Raw genomic sequence first — 24556 nt, 5'->3', positions numbered from 1 at the left:
GTAACATAGAGTTTTTAAAGATGCAGTTATTTTTGGCAGATGTGTAAGTCTTATTTGACAGGAATATTGGGTCTGTTTTATCCATATGATTTACTGGTGAATATCATACAGGGAGGTATCCTTTTACTTTATAAAATAGTTGTGGGATGGGTTTCTGGATCTTCAGGGTCTCTTTTCATCCCTTCACAAAAAAAAAGCCAAACAAACCACCACAACATTTCTACTTGGAACCCCACACCCTCTACTGTTCTTTGGATTATGATTTTATTTTATTTTTTTAATTCTATTTTGTGGTAGTTAATTTGCCACTAATGATTACTAGGCTTTTTCCTTAACAGCCTTGGTACTCTGAAAATATCAGCAAGCACTGAGCTTCTTGTTTGTGGCTGATTTCAGCTGTTTTCATCCATCTGTTAAGGATTACTGCACAGACAACACTTAAACTTTGTTTCTCAGTTGTTTCTTTGCTGTAAAATATTGCAGGAGGAAGCTAAAATTTTATGCCTGATTTGAAGTATTTTTAGATTTCTTTCAGTATTGTCAGGAGTTTTAAGCTTATGTTGCAAACTTCTTTCTCAAAAAATGTGATTAAAATTTTCTTGTAAAGTTTCCCCCTGTCTTCCTTGTTCCTTCATCTTTCAAAGTAAAAAACTGTGAATTTGCAGGAAGGGAGGTACTTTGACCTAAGTAATTTATAGAAAGGTATTTATGAATCGTGGTTTTGAGTCAGTGTTGTAGAAGGGAAAGGAGGAGAAATATCTAGTTCTGCCCTTTTAATGCTTTGTATGATAAAAATCTAGGTACACAAATCATGATAAAAATGTAGCTGCACAGAATTTGTAATAATGCTCAACTCGTAATAAGTACATGAAAAGGGAAAAGGTTCTGTACTGTATGGTGTTAGATAAATGTATTTTTGTTCAAAGTTTTCATTAGTATTTGTAGAAATAATTATTGAACTGAATAGGTAGTATAAAAATTAGGCTACTTCTCTGTACTCTGCTGGCTTTTTCAAAACCAGTGACACAAACATTGAGGCTTCTCCTGTTGCTCAGTCTCACTGTTCAGTGCCACTTATCAAGCTGTCTTGAGGTTACCTGTTAATCCTTGTTTTATTTTCTTTGAAGTTGCTGCCCTGTTCTTATGTCAACAGGAATCTTTCCGTTACATTATTACCTGCTTGTTCTCATCCTGCTTAATTCTTATTTTTCTTGCATCTTTGTGTCTGATTGTGAAGTATCATTTGCCTTCTGTTTAAATCACTTTTCAGAACTCTGTTGGCACTGGCTATGTTTGGTTTTTTTTTTTGTGGTGGTATTTTTTTTTTATCCTGAAGCAGTCACACAGGTGATGAAAAGGTTAAAAAGTATGACACTCAAATATCTAAGCTCTTGCTTTTATTTCATATATGTTGAGACTGAAGAAATGTTAAGTCTGCCTTTGTATTTGATCTGTTAAGTTACATGTTTTTATATTTATAAACAGAAGCTTAATATTCAGGAGGAAGTGTTTTTAGGAGGGAGCGTTGCCGGTCAGGAGGTATCTTTCCTGCACTAACTGCATTTATGGTTAAGTTATACTCAGTTTTTGATAATAGTGGATGTTGCTTGATGCTGACAATACTGCAAAAGTTAGGCTGGTGCTTTCATTATGTGGGATGTAGAATTAATATAGTAAAAAGAAGTCTTAGTTGGGTAGTTAAACTTAACACAACATCCAAAACCTTGACGCCTGTATCTCTGGGGCTTATAATACTACTTAGTGATACAGAACTGAGTTTCTATTCAGATGGCACTAAATAATTTAAAACATTCAGGCTGAAGGCCTATGCAGTAATGAAATGAACAAAATGCTTTGTCACTGTAATTAGAAAAAGCTGTTTTCTAATCTAGTACTGGCCTGGTACATGGTGTTTTCAGACTTGATGGTTTCCCTGCAGTACAAATCCCTGCTACTCTTGAAAATTTTGGCTTGTTACGGAGAGGTGAACTTTCAACCTCATTGTACTTTCTTCTGCATACCTGACAAGTCAGAGTTACATTTCATGTGGCTGTTGCCTCTCTATTGGGTCCAGGAAAGTAGTTGTGGTGGGCTTTTTTTAAATCATCATATTTTCAGAATGTATTAGTTTATTCTTTTTTTCTTTTTTATGTCTGCTGGTGGGTTTTCTGTTCCCTGATACACAGGGTATGTTTCCATTGTTTTTCTGGAACATGAGTTGTAGGAGCAGCTAGTCTTTCTAATGCTGATCTACAACTATATTAAGTTCCTAGAGTCTTTGTATAAACTATCTTGTAAAGTCTTTTAGAAGTAGAGAGGTATTCTGCCTGACAAGACAATTTATGCTTCTCCTGAAACATAGCAGCTTAAGAACTGATCTGAGCATAGACAGTTTTTTCACAACATAAACTGATGTCATCTTCATCATGCTCTGCTAGCTTAATTTTTCTAGCCTGAAAATATTACAACTCCTTAAGACAGTAATTTCAAAACCAAAATCTTTGCATATCGTGTATTTTTAAAAAATAGTAATCCATTAATCTTTCAGTAAAGAATGAAATTACTTTAAATTTTAAGTTAATAAAATAGTTCTCCCTTTTAATGACATGTTACTAAAGCTTGTAAAAATGTTATCGCATACTCCTCCTGTTTTAAAAATAAATTAATATAGTCCATCAAGGGAGGTAGAAATTTTGGGGTAGTTTTTCTCTTGAACTTTAACACCGTGGCCAGCAAAAGAAGCTAATAACACTTTCCTACAAAACACTACACAGTTGGACCTTTCTATGTGGGGAAAAAAAAAAATCAACCTGCTTGTGAGTTTATAACTTTGAATTTCAAAATTTCAAGGCATTGTAGCAAAGAGCTATAATTACAGTATATGGTTTAACCCCAACTGGCAACTAAGCACCACACAGCTGTTTTCTTACTCCCCCCCTCCCCCCAGTGAGATATGGGGGTGAATCAGAAGGGTAAAAGTGAGAAAACACATGGCTTGAGATAAAGACAGTTTAATTTTATTTTTTTTTTAAATTGGGGGGAAAAAAAGAAACAGAGGAAAATAAAACCCAAGATAAAACAAGTGATGCAAAACAAAAACAATTGCTCACCACCAACCAACTAACCCACTAACCAGCCCAGCCAGTCCCTGAGCAATGGCAGCCTCTGCCAACCTCCACATACACCCACACACCCACTTCAGTTTTATTATTATCCATGACATCACATGGTATGGCATATGCCTTTGATCAGTTGGGGTCAGCTGTCCTAGCTGTGTCCCCTCCCAACTTCTTGTGCACCCCAGCCTACTCGCTGGTGGGGTGATATGAGGAGCGGTAAAGGTGTGTAAGCACTTATACTCTGTTTAAGCACTGCTCAGCAGTAACTAAAATATCCCTGAGTTATCGACACTGTTTTCAGCACAGATCCAAAGCATAGACCCATAGTAGCTACTATGTAGAAATTTAACTCTATCGCAGCCAAAACCAGTACAGTGTGTTACCAAGGTCTACTGTCCTTATAATACAGCAGTTATAAACAAGGTCAAATTGTTGAAGACTTTGCAAAAAAGTGTGGAATTAAACAGACGGTGCTACTTGAACTTTTGTAAAGGAATGCCATTGATAGCTGCTTGGTCATTTTTTTTAAAGAAATTCAGGATCAAGTGGAAGATTTTGCCAGTTGGGTGTACTCTTTTCTACAGAGGCAAGATGTATTACTAATTTGAAATCTACTTACTTAGCTGTAGTGAAGACTGGTAAATACAGATACCAAACTGAAAGATGACTCTCTCTGTTTTCTAATCTCGGAATACCCTGAAGTGCTTTTGAAGCACAAAAGAGGTTAATACAATGTTGTATTTTCTTTCCCTTGGAAAATACCATCATCTGCCAAATTGACTTCGAGATCTGTAAGAACTGTCATCATACAGTCCTTTGATCCAGCCTTTTCATACGTACAGTTCATGTGGAGGAAATGTAATGGCATGGAATCACAGAATCAACTAGGTTGGAAAGGACCTTGAAGATCATCTAGTCCAACCATTAACCTAACACTGCCAGTTCCCATCTACACCATATCCCTCAGCGCTATGTCGACCCTACTCTTAAACACCTCCAGGGATGGGGACTCCACCACCTCCCTGGGCAGCCCATTCCACTGCCTAATAATAATGTCATTGCAGCAAACAGGTGTGTATCTGATTTCTAAAGGAAAAAATGCTTCAGTCTTAAATAAAACTAAACTCACCTTTTCCATTCTTTTAAAGGTTCTTTCTTTTTCATAAACATTTTCTTGTTAGTTTTGTTCTCGACCAGTAGCATCTCTTCTTGAGTTGATTATAGCAGTTTATAACACTTTACAAAACAGACAAAAAAGCAAATAATATTTGCTTAAATTTTAAAAAGCAGCTCTGCATTTGAGAGCTAACGTGGTATAGTCCATTATGATTTTGGAGACAGTCAGGGACATTGATTTGTGGCTTTGTTTACAAAGTGTCTCTTCTCATGCAGGTGTACTATTGGCACAGAATTTCAGGCGTTTCTACCTTTTCAGAATATTGCCTTCGGATCTCTTTCCATTCAGTATGAGCCATACAGAGTTGTTGGCAGTGGTTGTAGTCCATGTCAATGTGACAGAGTTCTATATAATCAGCCACTTAAAATCTTGTAGATGTGAAAGTATTGATAAATGTTTTCAATCTTACTATCTTATGTCAGACTGAGGGGATAGGTATTTGAGCAGAAAATTGAGCCATGGACAGTAAAAGCTTACTCTACCCTTCCAAATCATCTGTAGTCTGATTAGTTTGAGTCATTGAAAGGGGTAAAACTCACTGGTCTTGTTGACTTCATACATTTGCAAGACTTCATACATTTGCATGACCCTATAAGGACAATTTCACTTTCAGTTTGTGAACTAGATGGGTATGAATTTGTTTCAGTTCCTCAAAATCTTTTCTTCTTTTATTGGGTGTGGAAGTAATGGATATGGGGTTTGTGGAGAAGACCTTTTTTTATTCTTGATGCTAAAAATAGTAGTGATGGTTGTCATCATTACAGTAGATAAGAGAGTGTGTGGACAGCTAAGAACACTTGAACTCTGCAGAACGGCTGTGTGCAATATCAGTTCCCCTGAGGGTAAAAGCAACATTAAAAGCATATCAACATTTCCTGTCACTTGTTTAAAGTCTGTTCACTGAGACATTTGGATAGTAGACAAGACAGTATATTATAAAAAGGGAGAATGTAATAGTTGTCTACAGATGTGGTAAGCCTGTGTGGAATTAGGTTACTGAGAAATGTTACAGAAGTACTCTGAAATCATATTGGTAGGTTTCAACAGATACAGAGTTTCCACATGTGATTGCTAGAGAAATAATTTATTCCCATGGCATTTTGAGTTTTTTTTTGTTTGAGGACAAGTTGTAACATAAGCAAGCAAGCAAAGCCCAGGTTCTGCCCCAGAGATGAGTGGGTGCTTTAATGGTTTGGGGGTCTGTCAAATATCTAACAATTTTAATAATCCTGAGAAATTTGGAAAATTTATGCAAGCAAGCAGCATTGTCAGTGGCTCCCATGTGACTGGAAATGAGTTTGAATTTGCATTCTGATAACTGGAGAAACTGGAAAGTATTTGTATGCTATGAGTGTGAATAACCTGTATTCCTTTTCCTTTTTGACAGTGGTCAAAAGTGGATGCATAAGACAGGGTTAAAGCAAGGTTAATATATACTTACAACAGAATTGCTCTCAGCATCCAGCTGTTTGTTGCTCAGGAACTTTCTGGGCCACTGACAGTTTCTATGTGTTTAGAATCCACACAATAGATCTCTCTTCTGTGGACACAGAAAAGAAAGTGAGTTCCTTCTCTTCCTTGCCTGTCTGGTCATATCTCTTAAGGCCGAATAATTTCAGCATCTCTGTGTGTGCCTGGTTTATGTCACTTCCAGTCACTCCTAATGAACAGTGGAAAACAATATTTGTGGCAGTGAAGGTGACTGAATGTGTAGTGCAAAAGTATAATTTAGTTTTCAGTAATTCTGATTATCATCTGCTTTCTTGAGCCATTAAAAATTCTTTTCATTGTTCTTGTTGTCCTTTTGTGTCAATGCATTGCCTAGCTTTCCAAATCTAAGTAGAAGAGAGCAGTTAAAATGTCTTCTCTCATCTCTGTCAGGGGGATTAACAATGTGTATATCAAAATATCAGTCACTTAGAGATGTCAGTTTGCTATAACTTGTTCATGTGTCTGCACCATAAATAGTAAATTAACTGTAAAATGAGTTGGCTAAATAGGGTTGTAGGGCTGCATGTGAGTGGCTGTTCAAAGTAGTGGAGGGGGACGGAACTGTTCGAGGACTCTTGTGTCAGATTTTTCACCTAAATGGAAGGTTTAAAAGATTAGTTATGAAAGTGTAAAAGGTTTTCTCAGAATTGCAGAAGTTAACAAGAATTTATGGCTTGTGAAAGGCTAATGATCGTTAGCTGAAGAATAATACATGAAGTTAATTAAATAAAAGATGGGAATTACTTGTATCTTACTAAATTCAGATTTTTCTGGGATCCATACTATCTCTGTATGTACAGAACACACTAAGAAATGGATGGAGTGAATCATCAATTGTGGTGCAGGAAAAGGAGAGCACTTTTGCTTACATTTAGAATGCTTTATGCATTTTGTATCTGAGATTGCTGAGCTATTATTCAAAGCTGCCTTGGCAGCTTCAGAGTTGAAGTTTTCAAATGGCATTTCTATATATCCTGTCATACCATAACTTGAGTGACTTTACACCTTCAACCACCAAAGATGTTTACCAGCAAAACAGCATCTTGATGCAAAGAGCAAGATTCAGATGAATGATTATTTTTTACATGTATATATATGAACTGTTTTATTTGAAATACTTTGCAGCTAAGTAATGCATTTTAAAACACTAATTAAGTACACTTTCTTATCTATACAATATGAAATGTGGCTGGGGTCCTGACCTTTTTAGCATTTCCAAAGTATTACTGTTGTTTTCATGATATTCATAAAACTATTTGTTTTAAGGTTAGCATGGAGATCATGTAGGACTTCTGGGTATTTCACAGAATATTAGATAACATTAAAAAAATTACGTAGAAAATGGGCCATAGGTAATTTCTGCAAGTGCAGGTGATTAGTTAGTGAATTAGTGCAGTTGGACATAGAAGCAAATCTTTTAGTCTTTTAACCTGCAGCTTTGGTGCTCATTTAGGTGAAACATAAATTACGTGTTCTGAGTTACATAACTTTTCTATTCTTAATGATTAATTGAGCCATCATTGATAATCTGTCCTATTGTTCTGGAAGGATCATGGTATATGTCAACATGTTGGCATTTACAGTTAATAGTGTAACATTTTATTGAGTCAGGAATTAAAGTATCCTTAGGCTGCATATGGCAAACAGGTATTAGATTAGTGATTTTAGAAAGTAGCAATATGCAGTTTAAGTGTGTTAGCATGCAAAATGATTAGTAGGGAGTACTGAATGTGATATGTGATTTAGCACTAGGATTACTTTAAGTTTTCACTTCTCTTTTTACTAACAGGAAAAGCAGTTAGGACTGTGTGATGGTAGTAACAATGAAATGCTCAATCTAGATGCTGATGAGAAACTTCAAGAAAATAGAATTTCTGTTTCTAAGGGTTTTTTTTTTAATGCTTTCATCTGTGTACTGAAATTAAGGTTTAATCTAAAAAGTATGTTTTGGGACTAATTTTGCTAACCAATTTGAGTTATTCTGTGCATATTTTGAGATGCTATTTTAACACTAATTTATTCCTAGGAAAATTATTGAAGTGTTTGCAGGTAAATTGCATTGATTTTTATTAAAAGAAGTTAAATTAAAAATTTAATTAATCTGTTGCTAATGAGTAAAATTTCCCCCGATGCTGTTTGTCCAAAATGCTCATAATAAAGCCAGGCGGAGAGGTGATTCAGTCTTGCTTTCATTTGTAGTAGTGATTACATTTTTGTTAGACCTCAAACTGTCTCAGATTTTTGACAAGTTCTTCTAACGGCTTGACACTTAGAGGTCTTCTGCCACTGTTAGCAGTAGTGGCTAGTGACTAATTGCTTGGATTTTAAGGATTAGGTTGTGCAATTCTACTTAAAGCAAGTATTAGTGAGACAAAAGAAATGTTGATGGCCTGTTTACAGTAGGCTGTTGCTACTGATGATTGGGAAGGTGCACTGGTGTTAAAGCAGTAGCTGTAACAAAACACCAAATTTATCAGTCTTAAACTGGGCTTGTAGTAGGCTGTGTTAAAATTAGCAGGTAACAGCACTGGAAGTAAATTGCCACAACCTGCAGAAAGCAGCTTTTGACCTTGGCTGGTCCTCACCAGAGTCTAGTTGTATGCCAAATAAGGTTTTGAGTTCATGTGTGCTTGAGATGCTCGTGAATGAAAAATCATAAAAGAGTCTTTTTCTGCTGTTCACTCAGGTGGCTGGTTGCGGTGGTCTTTTATAAAACAGAAAAGAAAAAATGAAAAATCAGCTATGAAAAGGAACTATGGAATGAGTGGAAAAAAGCTGTGATGAAGCTGCATTAGTATGTTTCTATAACTGATGAAGACAAAAATACAAAATACTGTTTAAAATTAATAGCTTTTCATAATAAATATAGGATTTCTTACAAGCATCTTTTTTCCTGAGAAAATGTTGGATTTCTCTTATGCTCACTTAAGTTTTGGTGGACTAGGATATCTAATGAAGGTGTTGAATCTTGTTAGGAAAATGTGCTTTCTGACATCAGAATTCAGAAAAGATAAGGCTTTTGCCCTTGAAACTTTCTGACCCTTCAAAGCGTGGCTGACTTTATATAGGAATTCCGGATTATTTTACTCGTTAATCATATCCATTAGGGTCTCACTGAAGATAATTTTAGAAGGAGTAGTATGAAACTGTAGTAACAGGTGTTGCACTTCTGGGGGGAAAAAGTAATAGTTCATTATGTCTAAGCACCTTCTGGTATATTTCATTTTCTGAAAACTAAGTATTGAGTGTTTAATTATGAATAGCTTTTTTAACTTACATAAAACAATTTGTCTTTTAAAAAACCCAATGTATAAATTTTTGTCAAAATTTAGATATTCACAGGTGCCTGGATTTTTAAGGAAAAAAACAAAAACTTTGAAATAATAAAATACGGAGTTCAACAACTTGCAGTTCGTTTTTTTTTTAAAAAATGCAAGTTTTCTGTTGACTTCCCCCCTGCTGTTAAAGGGTCTATATCTGGTTCCTGCTTCCAGCTGCCAGAATCTTGAAGCCTTCTCCATTGCCTGCCAGAAGAAACAGGTGTGGAGTGCACTTCCGTTGATTCCTGCTCTTGGTATCAATGGCTCCATCTGCAGTCCTTTTAAGAGAAACTAAAGTGTCTCAGATCCTTTTGCCGTTCCACCTTTTCTTCTTTCCTTGAGATGAATATAGTAGGTGCAAGAGTTTTGTCTTACCACCACCTTCCACTCTTCTCAATATTCAGGACAACTGTATTTTCTACATATGGTGTAAGTCAATAGAGACTAAAGGTTTAGAATATGCCTTTTCAGAATGCTTGCAGTTAACCAGACCTGTTGTGGTTGCTGTATGCTGTGTACAGCTGAAACTTAGTGAGGACTGTGGGCTCCAGCTCCCTTCAAAAGAGGACTAAAAGAGTACTGGATGTGATACAGTGATGATAGAGTGAAGAGAAACAGAGAGACTTGTGGGGAAGAAATGTGCATAGGAATTTTATAAGAACTGTGGGTGGAGGAGAGAAAGAAGAGTATTTTCAGCTAACTGTGGCTATTATGTGCTGTTCCTCTCTTCAGTTCATCCTCAGGTAGTCACTTAATCAAAAAGTTAAATTATCTTCTCATCTTTTCTGTAATGAGATGTTACTATTGTCATTGGGAAAATAAGACCTAACTATTCTAATTTTTAAGTACTTTTTTAATCTCAAAAGTAACTAATGAGCAGATAGCTGGTACTAAGAACTAAGTTTAGGAAAACGTAAACAATGTCCATGGAATTTTACTGGGGCAGTTTGCTCATTAAGTGTTTTCAGAAGGCTCTTTGTCAGATATATCTCTTTGAATTAAAGTGAACTACCCAGTAAAGCAACTCTTACTTTTAAATGTCAGGGAAAGTTGGAAATGGATATTACTTTATAAGCTTATTCTAGAATTTTTAGAACACTAAATAAACAATGTAGCATTTTCTAGCAAGAATTTTAAAACCTGAAATTTCAAAGTGAAAAATATAAATCACTGATCATGAAATTGTTTGACACATGCAGGCAAGCAAAAGAAAACTAGAGGCAAGGTCCTGCAAAAAGAGGAATGCAAGAATTGCTGCACTGGATCAGGCCCATGGAATGTTCTTATATATATATAACTTTCCCTTTCACTTTGTAAAAATGATCTCGTTGCCAGAAAGGGAAAAGCTTGTATTTTCATTGTTTTGTAATCCTTTAATACCCAAATCATACATACAGATATATAAAACATAAAATCCACAAAGACCTCTGAAATTTGGTGTTGCAATTTATGTTTCTACAACAACTAATTTTTTGTCTGCTTAATAGTATATTTTCCAAATAATTGTATGTCCTTTTACGTTGTGGGTTTTTTTTGTGGGTAGGTTATGTTTTATTTCTACTGTGGTAGCAAAGGGGTGATATTTGTTACAACACTGTCAAACTGCTTTTTTTTTTGTATGCCTCAAGTCAGGTGTCATCTTGCATTGAGGGAGATCTACAGCCCAAATGTTGTATTTTATTAATGTAAAATCTTACGTCTGCCTCAGACCTTTCTTTATTTTGAGCTCTCACATTTTTAGTGTTGTGGAGGGGCTTTGAGCCTTCACTGTCTGTACTCACAGGTAATATTTTAGAAGAGGACATATTATGGTTCTGCTACAGTTATTTCAGCGTTTATTTCTGTATTACTGTTCATTGTAGTTTAGTTTTTCTTGGTGGTTGTTTTAGTTTTTTTGATTATGTAACTTTCTAAGATATTTTTCTTAGACCTTTCCACACTAAAGTGCAGGTTCTTGCTGGATTGGGAATTTGGTAGGGTGTTTTTTTTTTTTTTTCTTCTACATATTACCTCTCAACATTAAATTGAATCTGGTTTTGTGTTCATAGGACTGTTGGGAAATTGAGGTTGGAAGGGACCTAGTGAGGTTTCTAGTCTGACCTCCTGCTCAAAGCAGGGTCAGCTACGAGGTCAGACCAGCTTATGAGGGATTTTTTCCAGTCTGGCTTTGAAAACCTTGAAGCAAGGAGGCTACAAAACTTCTCTGGGCTGTCTGCTCCAGTGCTTGACTGTCCTCATGGTGAAAATGAGTCATATCTAGTCTGGACTTCTCTAGTTTCAGTTTAGGCTCACTGCTTCTTGTCCTGTCACAGTGCACCACTGTGGTGAGCCTGACTCCTTGCTGACCTTGTAGATGCAGACAGGCTGCTGTTAGGCTTCCCCAAAGCTGTGCTTCTCCAGGGTGAACAAGCCTAGCTCCTGCAGCCTCTCCTCACAAGGCAAGTGCTCTGGCTCCCTGAGCAACTTGCTGGCCTACTGCATCCGCTTTATGGATGTATTTCTTGTATTGGGGGTGCATTAGACCATATCTTGAATAATAAGCACTGAGTAGATGTGATAATCGGTTCCCTCACCTACTGGCAAGGCTATTCTTAATAAAGCCTGGGATACTGTTGACCTTTCCTGCCAGGGCACACTGCTGGCTCATGATCAGCTTGCTGTCTGCCAAGACCTTTTCCACAGAACTGCTCCTCAGTTAGTCTCCAGCCTGTATTGTTGCCAGGGCCTCTCAGGTGCAGGGCTTTGTGTTTGTCCTGTCTGAATTCATAAAGTTTCTGTAGGGTTCATTCCTCCAGCCTGCCTAGGTCCATCTTAATGGCAGCCCTGCCATTTTAAAATTTTGACCAGAGTACACCCTATTGGCACTTCAAGTCGTTGGTAAAGTTGTTTAATGACTTGTCCTAGGGTGGACCCCTGCAGCACCTCACTCACTTGATACCAGCCTCCAGGTAGCATATAACGAAGTAACCATTATCCTCTGAGCCTGACCAGCCAACTGTTTCCTACTAGTCTAGTTGTTCATCTATTCTAAAAAGAGATTTTTTTTCTGGTTCACTAATACTCAATTTCTTGAAGTATTCATGCCCTCTTTTAGTGTCTTGATGCATCTTTTGTTAGCTTCTTGCTCAGTGAAATCCTACCAAGTAATCTTTATTTTGTGCATTGAACAGTTTCCATGTTCATGAGTACTTTCTCACTCTGACTAGTTTTCTTGGTGAACTTCTCATGAGAAACTTCGTCATTGCCTTTCTCTAAGTTACATGAAGCCCAGCTAGCTCTCTTTTTCAGTGCTGACGTAATGGTATCATATTTTTTTCACTTTTTTATAATGCAGATTTTAGTCATAATAGTCAGATACTTCTGCCTACTGTCTGAAGTAGAGCAAGCTGGTTTCTTAAAGTAGATGGGGTTTTCTGGTTGCTTTAGAACAGATTGTGCCTGGACTTACAATCTTGTTTCTAGCTCAGGCAATTTGTTGTTCTTAATTGTTTGCCAACTTCTCTTTGAAATGGTAATTTTGATAGATATACATGCTAGATAATAATGTGTCTGGAACAGCTATGTCACTAGCATTCTTCATATAAAATTCATATTAAAGCAACAGTTTTATTTACAGTACTTCAGCAATTGCCTTGTCCTGGTGGTGGTCTACTAGATGTTCCAGTTCTCATTCAAATTTCTTGTTTATGATCTAATAAATGATGCTTTGTTAGTTTTAAAATAATTTTGTTGTTTTGAAATCATTCCCGTTTTAGACTTCAGTTTTTATGATCTCTCCTTTTCTACAACTTCATTAAATTGAATTTCTGTTTTAGACGGGAATCTTGTTAGTTTAGCACTATATATGCTGTATGTGGTGCTTCTTTACTCCCAAAGGCTGCATTTCATCTTTCTTCCCAGTAGTGGCCACAAACTGCTTCCTTACTTACCATTCATATGAATTGTACTTGTCTCACACCATCAACAGGCTAAAATACTTCCTGATTTCAGGTTGTGTTAAAGAGTAACTCTTAAACATCTACCCTCACCCACAGAACCATGCTGCTTTGCAATGTGGCCACAAATCTGTAGCTATTTTACCGGTTGTCACACTTGTGTTTTAACATCTGCAACAACAGAATTAGTGGAATGAATACATTTCTCTTCAGCCAGACAGATTTGAGTCCAGATGTTAGAGGTCTTGAGAATCAGATGTGGACTGAGGTACAAATAGGTGTCTGATATGGTGGGAATACATGGATAAAACTGAGTTATTTACAGAACTCTAATGCAAAATTTTTTTGCTTTCAAACATTGCTTTTAAATGAAAATACTGTTTTGACTGAGCAAATGTGAAATTACCTTACAGGTATTCGATTGACTATCTGTCCTTTGGTTGTCATTACCACTTTATAGTTCATCAGCTTCTTGGTTCATTTCTGGTTTTGCTTAGGGCTGTGTCTGTGCAGCAAATAACATAATTTGTTATCCTTGTTAGATGTCAATCTGCAGGTAATGTTTTTTGTCAGTATCTTTGACCTGTCAACAGGATCAAGGTACAAATGAGTAAACTTGACCCTTTTGGGGGGAGGGCAGGGGCATGAGGGAAAGTGGCCACTGGATTTTGGTTTGTTTGTTTGTGGTTTTTTTTTTCCCTCCTTCAGAGACTGATTAAACCATGTTATCTTCACTGACTGCATAGTGCTTCTCTCCTCTTTCCAGTTTAATGTAGTGGATCATGGATTTGCGTGCGATTATGACTTTGTTGCTTTGTTGTATGGCTTATTGAGTATTGCAGTGTGGCCTGTTTACTGGCTTCACATGAAGTAGAGCATTGCTAACTGTATATCTGGATGTTTATATAAAATACTAAGTGCATGTGTTGAATTTTTGTATAAAGAGAATAATATTTCGCTACCTATGCAAGAAATTCTGGCTGAAAGAAGTAATTAAATGAAGAGTGCATAATTAATTAATTATTAAATATAATGTAATTCTGGCCAGAGAAATTACTGGAAATGTATGCTAAAACTGTATTTTAAAAGCAAACAATTAAACAGAAAACTTTAGTGCCTTTGGACTCTTTTAACGTGTGAGCCAGAGGAAATGCCTACCTTATGTTGTCATTGGAACGGCATCTATTTGAGGTTCCCTTAGGCCTCAGCTATGCGTGTGCTGTGAAAGTCTCTTTTTCATATAAAAGTTATTTTTCACAAGAAATACTCTGCTTTCACAGCAGTTTCGGTCTGTGGTTAATAAATTTCTTTGAAAATTCTGATTTTTCTCCAGAGGTGTTGATAGATGTAAATTCTTTTATAATTCCTGCTTTTTATGTAAGGAAGAAGTGGTAGAAGCCATACTTACTCAGAATGACAAAGGAAGCCCTTAACAGACCAACACTTAGTACCTAGATACTCTGACCAATAGTCTTCTGCTATAGCCATTAAATCATTCTTTTTTCCTTGTAAGATTTTTTGAAAATTATGCTATAAAACTATACCATAGCAGTGGGGTTGGAGATGTACATATGTTGCTAAGAAACTACATGATCTGTTCTGGACCAGCCACTGTGATAAAGTGGCTGTCTTAAGTTGTTGCGTATGGAAAAGGGCCACTTTAGGTGATGTGCGTTTTGCTCCACCAATTTCTGACCTGCAATGCTTGCCTTTGCAGATGGAACATGAGGATTTTGTAATGGAGGGGCATGGCAAGACTCCACCTCCTGGTGAAGAAAACAAACAGTGAGTCACACGTTTATTTAAAAAGGGCCTTACCATAGTAAATGGTGTGAAGCACTCTTGTTTAAATGTGCTGGGAGCATTGGTTGTTTGTGTGGTGCTCACCCTTTTGGTTCCTTAAATATCCATATATAATAGTGGACATGGCTGGAAAAAAAAAGAAACGCAGGATGTTGACTTGCCTTAAATTTAAAAGCATAGAAATATGCATTGCAATTCTAGAAGGTAAATCAGAAGTTGTTGTAAAAGGGATAATCATTCTGGAAGCTTGACACTGAGGTAGCGAGCTTGTACATGAAGTTTTTATACAGCTCTTCACTGAAATAATGTGAAATATGATAGAACCAGGGCCTTGCTTTGGTGTGCATATGGTAGATTGGTCCTCTTTGAAATACGAACCTTACTACTTTAGAATGCGTTTTATTTATTAAAGGAGGAGAAATTGTAAACAAAATGCTCTTTCAAGGATGAACAATTTAAGATGCTGGTATGCAGTGCTGTAGGGAAAGAAGCTTGATCAGAGAAGAAAACGAAAGATTTCCGTTAGCAAAAGGCTTTTTCATATGACTTCAAACTGAAATCTAGTAACGGTTGGGTTTTTTTTCCTGGGTTTTTATTCAGTTGGGAACAACAGAGCCTTCTCCTAGAAGTATTGCAGTGATGGTTGTCTTCCATAATCTTTTCTTTAGTTAATGCAATGATAATTCAACGTTGATACCATAATTTATTTTTTTTTCCTGATGTGCCTTTTGGAGCAAGCGGAGAAAATGGTCTCTGGGAAATTGACAGTACAGAACTCTTCTCTTATGCCTAATTGGATGTCTCCTCATGAGAAGGAGGAAATTCTCATTGATCAGCAGTACACTTGTTGCAGAAAGGCTGAGGTTTGACTTGGTGTGAAGATCTTCCTTGCCTTCTAGATAAGCTAGCAACTGTTAAGTCCACTGGCTCTGCAACAGTGGGAAACTGTTTGAGGTAGCCGTGATGAGTTCAGGGAAGTTCTGGTGCTGAACATGCACATTCTTTCCATCATGGAAGTGAGCCAAACTTCTCAAAGTAATTGCTGCTATTTCTTTCTATTCAGACTGCCCGACTTACTGTAGTACCCAGAGATACAAAGCTTGTTGAAGAAGAAGAAACTTTCAGAAAGTTACAGAAGAAAAATCGGTGCAGAAATAAAAAGGAGTTAGATTTCTGCTCTTCTGAATTCTTTCTTTAGCTATCTAGTAGTATAATGAAACACGTTATTGTAGTGAATAATACAAGGGATGTTATGTTGGATTTATCATAGCCTTGTTTGTGGTCTTATTTTAGGTGCAAGTGGAAGCTGGAATTACTTTACAGTTGACTTGACTTCTAATTAGAGCTTTTCAAGTGCCTTAAAACATTATCTCTCTTCTCCAAAACTGTGGTTATTAGAAAGAGAATATGAGATCAGTGATAGGCAGGCATTTTTTTACTAATAAATTGGTGTTCAGGTAGCATCTGGGATCCTGCCCTGAGGAGTATCATTCCTAATAATATTTTGACAAAAGTCTAAAAGGTGCAAATACTTGTTTTGTGCAACTGTAGCGTAATGCCAGCAAATTTCCATTGTGGGTATTGCTCTTTAATTTAAATTAATCACTTGAATCTTTTTCTACCCACAATCTCAAATTTTCAATTACCAAACAGAATTGTCTGCCTTGGTAGACATTACCTCTTGCTGTAAGTGACATTGATTTGGCATCTGATATAAAGAAATGATGATCACACAAAGGATTGGTAATTTGTATTCTTAGGTGACTACAAAAAGCTGCATTGATTTCAAATCTTTTGCTGTAGATCTCAAAAGAAAAAAAAATCTGGAATTGTCTCTTCGTATTATTACTTACTTGCATTAGGGATTAATTGGACATCCTGGAGTGGGTCTCGTGAAGGGCCACAGAAAGGGACTGTAGCATCTGACATAAGAGGAGAAGCTGAGAGAGCTGGGACTGTTTAGCCTTGAGGTGAGAAGACTTGGAGGAGGATCTTATGTGTATAGGTAGCTCATGAGGGGACTAAAGACTGAGCTAAACTCTTCACAGTGGTGCCTGGTGAAGAGCCAAGAGGTAATGGGCATAAACTGAAATAGAGGAAACTCTACTCAAAACATAACAAAAAAAAATATTTTTAAAATTTTTTTTTTACTGTGAAATGTGGTCAGACCTTTGGAACAGGGTGCCCAGAAAGGTTGTGCCTCCTTCATCCTTTAAGATATTCAAAACCTAGCCTGGCACAACCCCAGGCAGCCTGCTCTAGTTAACCATACTTTGAGCAAGGGGGTGGGATTGATGGTCCTTTCTGTCTGCAGCAATTCTGTGTACTTGTGTTTACTGTTGTCCTCCTAGTTGGTTTGAAATAAAATCAGAGCTTGTTAGTGAAAAGTAGATCATAAGTTTGAACGTAAAGTCAGATGTTCACTGCAGAAATAGCTCCACTAGATGAAGATGCTTCCCTTCCTTTCCAGCTGTTTGTCAGACTTCCTAGAATTTACTGCCTCTACAGCTATGCAGATGGATTTTTTTTTTTTTTGAGTGCTTCTAATTTGCTTTCTTGAAAAGCTGGCTGTGTTAATTTAATTGCCTTTCATAGGCAGCCGTAACTCTGTACTGAGATTGTTGAGGAAATAAGTATTCAGAAGATAGGGTTTCAGCAGCTGACCTCGGAGGGAGCTGACTTGAACCAGAGTGCTTGGAGCAGTCTGCAAGTGTTAGCCTCCTAGGCAAGCCCAGCCATTTCTTAATATTTATCTGCATTCTAAGGGACTCGGTTTGAGTGGGCAATGAAAGAACAGAAATAAAAAGATACTTCTGAGAGACTTTCAAAGGAAGCAGTTCTTACCTAGACCTAGTTTCATGTGAAAGTTCCTTTGCTAAAGTGCAGCTTCATAATGGATTACAAGGAGCCATCGTCCATGGATGGCTTCTGGCACTTTATTTCTGAAATGCAACAGAGTATTTCAACTCAGTTTTGCTCTGGGATAAAAACTTGACATTGCAAGAGTACCTTCTAGTATTAAAAAAAAAAAAAAAAAAAGAAAAAAAACAGCCCAGCTTCAGTCTTGTAAACCTTTCTTTTGCTGTAGTGAACAGTTCTTTCAGGCAGACTTACTATACAAAAGTTGCAGCATTTGAAGATTTTGGGGGTTTTTTTTGATTGAACTGTAGATACCTGAGAACTGCTGTCTGCTGGTATCTGTCACCTCTGTGGGGAGGAGTTACCCTGTTAGACTGTAGGCAGGGTCTTTAAAAATCTTCAACTGATCATTTACAACATTAATATAATTTATTTCAATGGAAGCTAATTATGAAGAAGAGAAGTTACCCATACAAAATCTTCAGTATGAATGAGATGTGTAATGGGCATACTCGTCTCAAGTCCCTTGAAAGATTTGCAGTTTATACATGGTGCCTGTGTCACAAAATTTATGGTTGTGCAGCAGTGAGGTCTGCCACTTAATCTAAAACCTACACTTCAAAGGAAGTGAGTCTGCCTGGACTGCTGGAGCTGATAATGGCCATCTTGGAGCATGCTTCTACTCTGGCAGAGGACCAATGGACTCCTTGAGAAATTGTTGCTTCTCAGCTTTTAAGTACTCCGTAAATTCCTCCCTCCTCTCAGCTCTCTGGTATGGATATAACTGTTTGTTACACCTGACCACATTATTTTGTTACGTGGCTAACATGTTTGGTAAGAAACCCTTTTCCCTCCCTCCCAAAGGAAAAGTTTGGAAAAAGTTCAGTATCATTATGTTTAATTGAAGGTAGAGGCATTTTGTTAGAGGCATTCTCTCATATTTTCATCTGTTATGAAGAGGTTGACCTGAATTGCCATGCTTAAGGGGTAAATATCTCCCCCCAAAATACTTATGTTTTACATGACAGTAGCTTCTTGATGCCTTGCCAACTGTAATAGGCTTTTTCACAGCTAGAGCAGAGATTAGCAGCCAGCCTTGATCTGTAAACATCTTCTTGAAACAAACTTCTGTTGATGAGCAGAGAGCAGCTTCTCTTTGTACCTTTTTTGGGATAGGAAAAAAAATTCTACTCAAGTCCTTAAGGTTGTACTCCTAGTTCTAGCAGTATTAATTAGCAACTCTGCCTGTGCTAATAAATTATCCCCTGCTGTCACCACGAGAAATTTAGGCACCTTGATCTATTGGTGAAAGGGATCGTGTAATGAAAAACTACTCATTTTTATAAGAAAAATATGTGTTTTACTATTCCTGACTGACACACAGAGAAGTCTGTTTGACAGTAGCTATTTGCACAAAAAGTGAGCCAGATTTATTCTTGTGTTTACTAGCAAGGTAAGCCAAGCTATTATTGCTGTCTGAAGTAACTCAGCTGGCTATTCCCCACCTGCTGTTTTGCAGTAATGGGAGAGGAAAGTCTTCAACTATCTTGGCAATTTGTAAACCTGGAAGTGGTTTATATTGTAAGAGAGATAGCAAAACAAGATAATTTCCATAATTTACAAAGTGTCATTGGTTAGACCTATGGGATAGCCTTTTCCCTCGTTTGATAGCTTAATGTATAGATTCTGAGGCAAGAGTTTTTAATAAGACCCTCTAAAATTGCAGTAATGCCAGGAAGAGATTACAACCAGTGAGGATCACAAAACTGTTTTAAACTTGGTATTGTTCTGTTACATTATTCTTTGATATTTCAGCAGGAATATTCAATGTCTTCCTGGATTTGTGTGACACTACAATTAAAAGAAAGCGGTAGCTAAAATGGTCTAAACTGGAAACAGGAATCATAGACTACTAAAATAATTTAAATTGGAAAGGACCTCTGAAGGTAATCTTGTCTAATCCCATGCTCAAAGGAGGGTCGGTTTTGAATGTTGAATCTAAGTTTTATCAGGATTCTCAGGATTATTCTAGAGCCTTTCTAGGCAATCTGTTGCAATGTTGATCACCCTTGTGGTGATTCCCTAATATTCAGTAAGAATTTCCCTTGTTGCAATTTATGTCCATTGCCTTTCATCTTCCGGTGTGCATGTCTGACAGTCTAGCTCAGTCTTCATTAAAACTTCTATGTTTGCTTACACAGCAGAATTATCTCCCCTACTCCCCCAGTTTAGTTTAGTCATTTTAAAACTAAGTGAAACAAGCTCTATCAGCCTTTCCTTGTACTGCCAATTAAAGAGCCAGTTAATAGGCCAGTCTTCCTTTGTTTCCAACGGCCTGCCAATATTGGGTGCACATGTAAATATCCCTGCTGCAGTGGCATAAAATGACTGACCTTATTCTTTCATAGTGTTGCTGAAAACTATAGAAAGGCTGCAATGGTATATCCTGAAGATGATGTCTCCTTTGGTTGGGTAGAATGCCAGACTTTGTTATGAAGTACTACAATATTCTTTTGAAGGGTTTCTTTAATGTTAAAATCCCATGAGGGACCCTAACCATAACTTCTGCCCCTGTAGCATAAAACAGTGATCTTACCAAATTTAAAATAAACAGTTAGCTAAATGCTTGCATAACAGGGATTTTTGTCTGATGTTTTAAGGACATTCCGTATTACAGAAGGTATTGAGATTTGTCTTGAGTACCATTACACTTTTTTAATTTACTGACAGTACCAACCTAAGCAGAAGCTTTTTCAGGAGAAACATGCTGGGATTTTCAAAGTAGCCTCCAAATCCTAATTCAGATCATCAACTCAGATTTGGGTACCTAAATTTGGGTATAACCCCAAATTGTGTTGAAATGTATGGCAAGTTATGTCTTTACTTTTGAACATAATAGTTGATGTTTTCAAAGAAAGGCATAGCTGATTTTTTTGTTGCTGACTGTTCTATGTGTGTGTAGAATAAGTAGCCTATTAGAGAAATGTCCCCAAACACTGAAGTCTTCTGTTCAAGATCCTAACAAGCCACTACAGAGGCATGTGCTATGTTTATAGTGGTCATACCAGACACTTTTGTCACAGGTTATTGCAGTTCTGTTACTGTGTGAGAATATGCTTCAGTTCCAGTGATAATTCAGGCTAACTTTGGTATTGACATCTGACTAGGAGAGTTATAACTTTGAAAATTCTTTTTCTTTTTATGTCCTTGGAGATTTGAAAGGATACTTGAGGGCATGAGACCATTAGACTAAAACTTAAGATGAAAACTGGTCCAACTAAGGTTTAAGGAATATTTTCATCACCTTCATATTGTACAAGTCTTTTTATTCCCCACAGTGGAGTGAGTGGCAAGACAAGCTTACGTATGTATATAAGGGGGCCCTGAGGCATAGAGAAAAGAATTGCCCTTTGTTGTGCAATTGAGTGGGTAGAGATGGATGAGACAGCAGTGAATTCTGTATCTGTAGAGGCAGCTGTGTTTTAGCGGTAAGACTGGTAAGTCAGTAATGTTGCAAAAGCTGGCTTGTACCCTTTAAAATACAATATTTTGAACAATGTAACAAAAATATGCAGAATTTATACTTACGCACTCCAAAATGCCAAAAGTTCCATCATCTTCCATGTTTTACCAGTTTAATTATACTTAAATCTTTTGAAATTTTTGTACTTAAAATTAGAGGTATTACCCACAGGAAAACTCAGTAGTTTGAGTATTCTGACCAATAATAATTTAAAGTTAGGCATTCACTTCTGCAAGTTAGTCTTGAAAGTATTTTCAATTGTCATTTCATGTTTTTTAAGATTCCCCATTTCACGTCCTCAGTGATTTTATTTTTTTTTTTCAAGCTATAAATTAGGAGGTAGCAAAGCATATAGCACTGTATGTTTTATTTTATCATGAAGATACAGTCTTTCCATGTACCTCAGCTAACTTATACCTTTAGTGTACTGTTATTTTGCAAGTATTTTCTCAGTATGTGGAAAAACAGAAGCCAGATGACTGTTGAGGGAAACAAAAAAAAGCCATGAGAGATCACACAGAAAAAAGTCAACTTTCAAAGTTAAATTCCCACACTGTTCCCCCAATCTGCTTAACCTACACTGCTGCTGAATATGGAAAGAGGAGAAGATTTGTGGACAGTGTACATTCAAAGTATGAATAGTTTGACGCTTCTTTTCCCTAGGATTTTATAGTGCTTTCTTCTACATATCTTGTGGTAAGTACAGGCTAGTTTGTTTGGGTTCTCCTCCCGTTTCCGCCCCGCCCCCTGCCCAAGGTCTGTATTTGTCCTGCATAGGAAGTGTACAAAGCCTGCTTCTGAATTTGCAGTCTCATCTGATCAAGAGACTTCTTTACGTTTGTTGTCTTTCTAAAACAAGAGAAAAGTATATTCTCCATTCCAGCTTGCTTGGTTTATAAATATGATATTACAAAATACCAAGTAGATAGTGTCAGATTATTATCCTTGGTACCATTGGTTTCTGTGGTTGTTACAGTTAGTAGTAATTCTGACTGCTAGTGAAAAGGAGGGTATTCTGATTTATTGCTGTCTTAAAAGAGCTTACTGTACTTTGAAGGTGAGAGCATTTGCATACTGATCAAATTCCTAAAAATCCCAGAGCCTCTTTGTTTCAGACACCTCCCCCCCTCCACTCCTTGTCCCCTAGTCCTTTTCCAGGAAGCAAACTATCTACTGAACACTTTATTGACATCTCAAGTTCATTGTCCAAGGCGTCTTTTTTTAGATCTAGTTGATTAGTGGCTGTTCTTTCTCCGTCTCCCAAGTTGCCACTTCCTCAGGAGCTGCCTGAGGTAACTGCACTCTGATGTATCATTTATATGGATGGCTGGACATTGCTCTCTTTTCAGCATTTCATTGCTATTTAGATGGCAACTGCTGGATGACATCTTGCATGGGAATGAGATAACAGACTTAACAGCAAGCAAAATAATTTAAGGGCTGTTAATAATTTTGAGTCTTGTCTAAATTGGTGTTGTGTCTATATTCTTAATGCAAAAAGATGTTAGACAAATTTGTGGTATCTGCACCAAGTTAGTGCCCTACTTCTTGATTTGCTAAGGATACACTTTTTGGGCTGTTAGCACAAGTCAGTGGAATCATAAATGTGTATGAATTACAGTCCTAAAACTTACCTTTTTCCTTTTGCATCTAACTTAAGTTGCTCGGTGCTTTTTTTGCTGCTTCATTCTCGCCAAAGAATAAATACATTCATCAAGTCTTTGGTATCTTTTGTGTGTACACCCAGATGAATGGTTGAATTTTCCTTTCAAGGAGATGAAGCGGGGAAGGGAAAAAAAGTCTAATGGTTTTACATTATATTGAGTTTGTGCTCTCTTGTTGTTTCCTGTGTCCAAAAAATAGAAATTTTGGTGACTATCCACTATGGCTTAGAGATACCAGAGGTTAAAGGATAAAAAAGGTCTTGAATTCTAAGAACTTGGTTCTAAGTTGCAGATCCTATCTAGACACTTCAGGGAGTGACCATTATTGGTTAAAGAAGGGGAGGAAAGAAAAAAAAGCAGCTCTTTATTCCATGTAGAAGATATGACTTACTCTGTATGACTAAAAATACTGTGCTCTGTGGTCAACATGGTATGAATTAAAAACTTGTTTACAGAGATATGTTGGAGCTCTTAAGCTGCATGGCTTCTCTGGCATGCTGTGATCTGGAGAGTTGGTATGATTTCTTTTATTCCTACCTAGATAGATAGAATTTGCTGAACTCTTTGCCCTTCATTAAAATTGATCATATTTGGGAGTCATACTGGTTTTAGGTTAGTGCATGCATTTGAATATTTGTGACAGCTACAGCTTGTAGAATTTTCTGCATGGATAGCTAGCTGTTCCTTTCCTGACATTTTAAACTGAAGGGCTGTACATGAAGGCAAATTACTTAGGGAAGATGTTCAAGTCACTTGGAAAGATCAGTTTACAGATTTTTGCAGCAATAAGTAGTGCTTTTATTAGAAAAATTAGTCAAATTAGGGAACTCTTCTTTTACAGTAATCCACTGAATATGCATTCCTTTTGTATTCTGCTTTTACTTTGGGTTGTTGGTTTTGTTTTTTTAATTATTTAACTTAGCATATTATGGTTCCTTTAATGAGAACAAAGGAAAATGGGTTGGTGCCAGCTCCAACCAAGATGCCAGAAATTCCTTTGCTCAGAGGTTTCCGGGCCAGTGATTGAACTCCCCATACTAAAACTAAAGGCAAGTTAGAACAATTTGTAGAGAGGAACTGGGCTATCTCACCATAAATAAATCTAAAAAAGAAATTTAAAAAAAATATTGACGTGCAGTATAGCTTCCTTTGGGGGGGGGGGGGAGGGGCGAGCTTGGACTAGAATAAGACTAACTCTTTCAGTCCAAAAATCTTCCTTGTCTTTTATGAGACGTCCCGTAAGAAATCTGCTTTGCATGAGCAGACTAAACCAAAGTGAGTATACTGAATTTCAGTAGAAGCATGTCTAAAGGCTCCATATAAACAAGGGGTACCGTTGTAGTAAAGTGTTTCTAGACATGAAAGATAAGGTTTTCATTACATATTCCAACCTGATCAGATGAAAATCCTTGCTGCTCTTTGTTTTAAAATGTTTAAAGCTCCAAGGCTTAAACAGGGTCAAGGAAGGATTTAACCAATGAGGTTGTTACTCCTTTTGAAGAGCATAGTAACAGCTATTGTTGATGGAAGGTCAGTTAAATCAATCATCTAACTGGCATGATAATTCATATGCCGTAAATAACAATTAGAAAGCAACCGCTTGCTGTATATATGGGTGGAGTGATATCCTATACCATTTCTCTGAACATCTATTTATTTGAAAGA

At 37.0% G+C, this 24556-nt stretch overlaps 1 protein-coding gene across 18 annotated transcripts in view; it reads left to right on the top strand.

Annotated features, from left to right (window-relative positions):
- The window catches only part of TNRC6B (trinucleotide repeat containing adaptor 6B), a 149214-nt gene that overhangs the window by 26368 nt on the left and 98290 nt on the right, over positions 1 to 24556 (top strand). For 6 of the 18 annotated variants that reach the window (XM_074871086.1, XM_074871085.1, XM_074871096.1 and 3 more), the window contains exon 4: positions 14760 to 14827. The exons of the other annotated variants lie outside the window; for them this stretch is intronic. In XM_074871086.1, coding sequence (XP_074727187.1) covers positions 14760 to 14827 — 68 coding nt within the window. The remainder of the gene's footprint in view (positions 1 to 14759; positions 14828 to 24556) is intronic. 18 annotated transcript variants of the gene reach the window in all.

The sequence above is a fragment of the Strix uralensis genome, chromosome 5 (genome assembly GCF_047716275.1).
Source record: "Strix uralensis isolate ZFMK-TIS-50842 chromosome 5, bStrUra1, whole genome shotgun sequence".
Classification (NCBI taxonomy): Eukaryota; Metazoa; Chordata; class Aves; order Strigiformes; family Strigidae; genus Strix; species Strix uralensis.
Note: the sequence above shows the minus strand (reverse complement) of the source record. Positions and strands in the feature narration are given on the sequence as shown.